At 43.9% G+C, this 6,977-nt stretch overlaps 1 protein-coding gene across 1 annotated transcript; it reads left to right on the forward strand.

Annotated features, from left to right (window-relative positions):
• Nucleotides 1-878: 878 nt before the first annotated feature.
• LOC138884637 (uncharacterized) lies at nt 879-1,577 on the forward strand. The gene has a single exon (XM_070165648.1). The coding sequence runs from the start codon at nt 879-881 to the stop codon at nt 1,575-1,577; it is 699 nt and encodes a 232-aa protein (XP_070021749.1).
• The last annotated feature ends 5,400 nt before the right edge of the window (nt 1,578-6,977 follow it).

Raw genomic sequence — 6,977 nt, forward strand, 5'->3', positions numbered from 1 at the left:
GGCGGACCCCCCCCCCGGTCCATCGTACTGGAGCGATTCGAGAAGAACGATTAGGCTCATATTCTATCCTTTCTACAATGCCTATAGACGAAGTGCTTCGTTTCAGATCAATTCTTCGCTGCAATCGCTTCGATCCACCCCCTCGGTGAAAAACCGTAATACGCCCTGAGGAATTCCTACCAGCAGACTTCCCTGTACTCAAAGTGAATTGTCTAAGTGCTCTCCTTTGTCTCATTGTTTATCTCGTAATCATTCGATTCCGCCCCTAAAGCTAGCTCCTACTCCTCCTCCTTCTCCTTTAGGATAGGATCCTCCTTGGTCCTTTTTACATAACACTCTTGGCCGCCCAAGAGGACTGGCTATCTTTCTCTTTATACGCAATATCTTGAAAGGCAAAGAAAAACAACACACGGACAGGAAAGGACGACGTACTATGAGACTTGTTCTGCTTATTAGACCAGTATGTGTCTTGACTGATCCTCGTCACTACTCCACCAAGGTTAGTCTTGATACTTACTGGGCACCGCTGTGGTGTGCTCATACTACACTTCTGCACATTTTTGTGCATATCCAGGTATTGTTCGCTAGTAGTTGTGCGTATTCTTGCCGAGGAGACTCAAGGTAAACCTGTTGCTGCGTTCGCAGGCTTCGGAGTCACCCTCCTATGTGATTTTCACACTGTTATACTTATTTCCATTCAATTGTGTTTAAAAGTTGTAGTGAAACTCTATAGAGCTTATGACTTGTACTATAGGGTTTTGGGAAGATGTTCATTGTATAAAGGATTTATTTCATAAGAATTTTAGATGTTATTATGTATTGTTGGTATTCCGCAATTGTTAGGCTTACCTAGTTCTTAAGACATACCGGAAACGGCAATGCCTAAAGCCAAGACTCCTTTGTCAAGGCCTCATCCACCTTACCCTCAAAGACTTGCAAAGCAGAAGAATGAAAACCAATTCAAGAAGTTTGTTGAGATGATGAAAAGTTTGTCGATCAATGTTCCCTTGGTAACTAAAAAGAGATCTATGGATTGTGAGACAATCAAAATGACTCATCAAGTGAGTGCCATTGTGCACTCGATGGCTCCAAATCGTGAAGATCCCAGCGCATTTACCATTCCATATACCATTGGGAGTGCGGATTTTGCAAAGGCCTTGTGTAATTTCGGAGAAAGTATAAATTTGATGCCTTACTCTGTATTCAAAACTTTGGGTATTGTTCAACTGAGAGCTACTTCAATGAGATTGCAAATGGCGGAACGAACAATGAAGAGGCCACTTGGTATTATTGATGATGTTCTTGTCCGGGTTGACAAGTTTATTTGGCCTACGAATTTTTTGATTCTCGACTGCGAAGTCGACTATGAGGTGCCTATAATATTGGGAAGGCCTTTCTTAGCAACAGGGAAGACATTGGTTGATGTGGAAGTAGGGGAACTCACCTTCCGGGTGGGTGACGAAAAAGTTGTCTTCCACATTTGCAAATCAATGAGGCAGCCGAATAATACTGAAGTTTGCTCTTTTGTGGATCTTGTGACAGAAGTGATAGTTGATGACACGAGTGCGGTGTCATGATCAATGTGGAAGATCCTTTGGAATTTGTATTGTTAAACCATGATGTGACTGAGGATGAAGACTTGGTAGATTATGTCAATGCTTTGCAAGTAAGGGGTTCTTACGAATATGAGCCCCAAAAACTTTCCTTGGATCTTGAGAACCGAAAGACTCCACCAACAAAGCCCTCAATCGAGGAACCTCCCGTATTAGAGTTGAAGCCTTTGCCTTCACACCTCAGGTATGAATTCTTGGGCCTTTGTTCATCTTTACATATTATTCTTTCTTCGCACTTAACTAACATGCAGGTAGATGCCACCCTTGAGGTGCTCCAAAGAAGGAAGAAGGAAATTGGATGGACTCTAGCTGATATTCGGGGGATAAGCCCCCCTTTTGCATGCACAAGATTATACGTGAGGATGATGCCAAACCCTCCGTGGAACATCAAAGGAGGTTGAACGAGGCTATGCAAGAGGTCGTCAAGAAGGAAGTTATAAAGTGGCTAGATGCAGGGGTTGTGTATCCCATTTCGGATAGTTCATGGACTTCAACGGTGCAAAGTGTGCTGAAGAAGGGGGGGTATGACTATGTTTACAAATGAAAAAAGTGAGTTGATCCCTACTAGGACTTTCACTGGATGGAGGGTATGCATGGATTACCGAAAGCTTAACAAAGTGACCCGCAAAGATCATTTTCCATTGCCTTTTCTTGACCAAATTTTGGATAGACTTGTTGGGCATGCCTACTATTGCTTTTTGGATGGGTACTCTCAGGTTACAACCAGATGTTGATTGCACCGGAAGACCAAGAGAAAACCACCTTCACATGTCCATATGGCACCTTTGCATTCTTACGGATGCCATTTGGTTTGTGTAATGCACCGGCTACATTTCAGCGGTGTATGATGGCTATCTTTACAGACATGGTGGAGGACTTCTTGGAAGTGTTCATGGAAGATTTTAGTGTTGTGAGTCACTCTTTTGAGGAATGTTTGGGCAATCTTGACAAAGTTTTGGCCCGATGTGAAGAGACAAATCTAGTGCTTAATTGGGAAAAGTGCCACTTTATGGTCGAGGAGGGCATTGTCCTCGGCCATAAGATCTCAAAGAGCGGTATCAAAGTGGACAAAGCGAAGATTGAAGTGATTTCAAAACTCCCCCCTCCTACTTCTGTCAAGGGGGTTAGGAATTTTCTTGGGCATGCGGGGTTCTACCGAAGGTTCATCAAAGACTTCTCAAAGGTGGTGAATCCCTTGTGCAAGTTGTTGGAAAAGGATGCAAAGTTTGTGTTCAATGATGATTGCATGAAAGCTTTTGAGCTTCTCAAGTATAAATTGACTACCACTCCCATTATCACCGCACCCAATTGGAGCTTGCCATTTGAGCTCATGTGTGATGCTATTGACGCTGCGGTAGGAGCAGTCTTGGGGCAAATGGTGAACAAGATATTTTATCCGGTCTACTATGCAAGCAAAACTATGAATGATGCCCAGGTTAACTATACAGTGATAGAGAAAGAGTTGCTAGCAATTGTTTTTGCCATGGAAAAGTTTAGGCCTTATCTCATGGGTGCCAAAGTGATTGTTCATACTGATCACGCGACACTCAGTTACTTGATGACCAAAAAGGAACTAAAGCTAGATTGATGAGATGGGTTTTGTTGCTTCAAGAATTTGACCTAGAGATTGTGGATCGGAAAGGAAGTGAAAATCAAGTGGCGGACCACTTATCCCGCTTCGAAGAGGGGGGGACCCAAAGATGGTCTCGAAATTAATGATGCATTTTCGGATGAACAACTCCTCTCAGTGTCTTTGAATAGTATGCCTTGGTTCGCTGATATGGCTAATTTTCTTTTGACCGGCATTATCCTGACTGTTCTCTCTTCTAACCAAAGGAAGAAGCGTAAATGGGACAGCTTGGATTATTAATGGGACGCGCCCTATCTTTTCAAGATTTGTACTGATGGTGTGATCCGGAGATGTGTTCCAGAAGAGGAGCAAATGAGTATTCTTGATGCTTGCCATTCCTCGCCCTACGGTGGTCATCATGGTGGGGCAAGAACTGCTTCAAAGGTTCTTAGCTGTGGATTTTATTGGCCTACCCTGTATAAAGATGTTGGTGAGCTTGTCAAGAGATGTGATGAGTGTTAAAGAGCTGGTGGAATTTCTAAGAAGGATGAGATGCCTCTCACCACTATTCTTGAGATTGACATTTTTGACGTGTGGGGAATTAACTTCATGGGACCTTTTGTGAGTTCATGTGGTAACACTTACATGCTGGTTGTTGTTGATTATATTTCCAAGTGGGTTGAAGCTGTGGCTTTGCCCAACAATGAGGCACGGAGTGTGGTGCCGTTCTTAAAGAAAAATATCTTCACAAGGTTTGGCACTCCATGCATCAGTGATGGGGGTTCTCATTTTTGCAACAAGGCCTTCGATACTTTACTCTCCAAGTATGGTGTTAATCACAAAGTATCAACCCCTTATCATCCCCAGGCGAGTGGACAGGTTGAGGTCTCCAACAGGGAGATAAAGAGCATATTATCAAAAACTGTCAATGCAAACCGAATTGATTGGTCAAGGAAACTGGATGATTCTTTGTGGGTTTACAAGACTCCAATTGGTATGTCTCCGTACCGGTTGGTCTTTGGGAAAGCATGCCATCTTCCGGTTAAGTTAGAGAACAAGGCCATGTGGGCACTAAAGAAGTTAAATCTTGAGTGGGATGTTGCAACAAATCTTTGGGTAGAGCAACTAAATGAACTTGATGAGTTTAGGTTTCATGCCTATTCCAGCTCGTCCTTGTATAAGGACAAGATGAAGTACTAACATGACAAATATGCCCGAAGCAAGGAATTCAAGGAAGGTGACTTAGTTCTTCTATTCAACTCTCGGTTACGACTGTTTCCGGGAAAGCTCAAGTCAAAATGGAGTGGCCCTTTTGAAGTGGTGCATGTAACTCAATTTGGTGCTCTTGATTTGAAAAACAAAAATGGTGAAATCTTCCGAGTTAATGGGGACCGAGTGAAGCACTATCTTGGCAAGTTTAATGACAGCCACGTGGTGGCAATGATCTATTTCAAGTGATTGATGGTAACCTGCGTCGTGCCACAACATTAAATCAGGTGCTTCTTGGAAGGCAACCCATGAGTTTTTATTTCTCTTTGATTTTCTTCTTAGTGTAGGATTTGTTTTGGACTAACTGGTTGTGAGATTTGTGTAGGAATTTTTGATGCAGTGCACGACTAATACTGGAAAATTTGGCTATATAATTGGACCGCTGACCGCGTTCAAAATTCTGCGATCAGCGGAAGCTCTCTCGCGGGGGCGTGATTCTGTAGCGGACGCGGACTTGAAAAGTCCAAAATGTGACCTCTCTGAAGTTTCAACCACGTCCGCGGTGGCATTTTCGCGGTGAGCGGACCTTATTCTGCGTCCGCGCCCAATTTTCCACTCTTAGCGGTGTTATGTAACCTGCTGCTCAACAAAACAGGTGCGGACCACGGTGGAATTCTGTGGCCGCGCTCAGGTAGGTCTGTGGGTCCCGCTACGGTTAGTATAAATAGATGGTCCCTTCTCCTTTTACCCTTTTCAAACCCTATACTTTCTCTGAACCTAAAGCACGGTTCATCATCATACTTTTGGTCTTTCAATCTCAATTATTCAAGAGTCATTCTTCTTCTACACATCTCACAACTGGTATGCTCAAATACTTGTATTAATTTTATTCCTTTCTTTTCTTTCATCCTTATTTTACTGTTTCTTTATATCTAGGGTTAACTAGCTGCAATTACTAGGCTATGATGCTAAAATATTCATGTGGGTACTTGTCATGCATGCCTAATAGGGGATTGGGTTGTTATTTTTACCACCTAACTACCTAAGTTGTATGCTAGTGAAAACCCTAGGTTGCCCGTGTCTTTTTGAATTCAGCGGCCGCGTCCTTAATTCCGCAGTTAGCATTCATATTAAGTGTTGAGTATAAATAGTTGGCATTTCTGCGGTCAGCGGTGGCATTTTTGCGGTCAGCGGCTTGCTTTATGCGGCCGCACTTCTTTTTCCACAGACTGCGGATTTAAGATTCAAAGAATTGAGGAGTTGAGTTCACGGCAGCGTTCGTTTTTACGTGGATTCGCGGCCGCACCCCAATTTTTGCTCCCAGCGGTGGTCAAACTTCAGACACTGGGTAGTCTGAACCCCAGTCTTTCACGACCGCGACCCAATTTTCGTGGACAGTAGTAGCCGGCCCGCGGTCGCGTACCTTTTTCCACTGATAGCGGTTCACTGTACTGTAAATACTGTATTCATTTATCTGCTTCATCTGATACTCCCTTGAATACCAATACAAATGAGCTTTCACTAATTATGTATGCAGACAATGGTTCGATCAAGAGGCGAAAGCGATAAGCCAAAAGGGAGGGTTGAATCCTTCCGAGGCAGGGGAAAAGGAGGGCAAGAGAGGACCAAGTTATCACTAGCGGTCCAGAAATCTATAGGGAAGTTGAGGAAAACCAACAAGTATGTCCCTTCCTGGGAAGTTTCGGAAGGAGACTCGGTGCCAACCCATGTTCCCGAAAACTTTCAAGGGAAATTCCAGTTGCAAAACGAGCCTACACCCTCTGCTTCTTCTGAGTAGTCTGATGGCTTAGAGGAAAGTAGTAAGGCTTCAGCATCAGCTTCCCCAACTGCTACACATTTGGCCGCACCAGCAAATCCTATTGATGTTGATGCTGAGATCCCTGACGATGGGAGAGGTGGTGACACCCAGACAGGAGTGTTGGTGAGATCAAGAAACCATGTGGTATGGCAAGACCGATTTGTGAGTGAGAAACCCTACCACAAGTTCCGGGAGTGGTGGCCTCAAAGATCGCTTACAATTGAGAGGGTGTTCATTGAGCGAGATCTGCTACCCCATAACCCTAATGCCAAGAGGCAATTCAACGAGAGAGTGGGATGGATGTACTTCACCAGCAACTTACCAGAGGCCAATGAACATTTGGTCAAAGAATTTTACACCAATGTCGCCCACATCAAAAAGGGCACATTTTTTACCGAAGTCCGCAACAGGAAGATTAAGTTTGATAGCAAGACTTTAAATGATTATGCTGGGTTCAATGACGAGGATGAGTCCCTTTATTTTGAGAAGGTGGCTATGGATGAGTTTGCCCGCCCTTGGCTTGCATCGGTGATTGCTATTCCTGGGACTACTCCATCTTGGCTGACACCTGGGATCTCGATCTACAAGAACACTCTGAGCTTCGAAGTGAAGGGGTGGGAAACTTTTGTGTGCAGCCGGTTAGACCTACTATGCATAACAGTGATCAACTACGCCTTTAGTCCTTGTTCTTTCAATAACCATGATACAAGCCTTTATCCGTTCTAAAACGACCCTCTCTTGGCACCCGTTCTTTCCTTAGCACAAT

Source organism: Nicotiana sylvestris, unplaced genomic scaffold, assembly GCF_000393655.2.
Source record: "Nicotiana sylvestris unplaced genomic scaffold, ASM39365v2 Un00012, whole genome shotgun sequence".
NCBI classification, from domain to species: domain Eukaryota; kingdom Viridiplantae; phylum Streptophyta; class Magnoliopsida; order Solanales; family Solanaceae; genus Nicotiana; species Nicotiana sylvestris.

Excerpts from the sequence above, each read along its gene's own strand:
- LOC138884637 (XM_070165648.1), top strand. The coding sequence starts at position 879 with ATGCCTAAAGCCAAGACTCCTTTGTCAAGGCCTCATCCACCTTACCCT.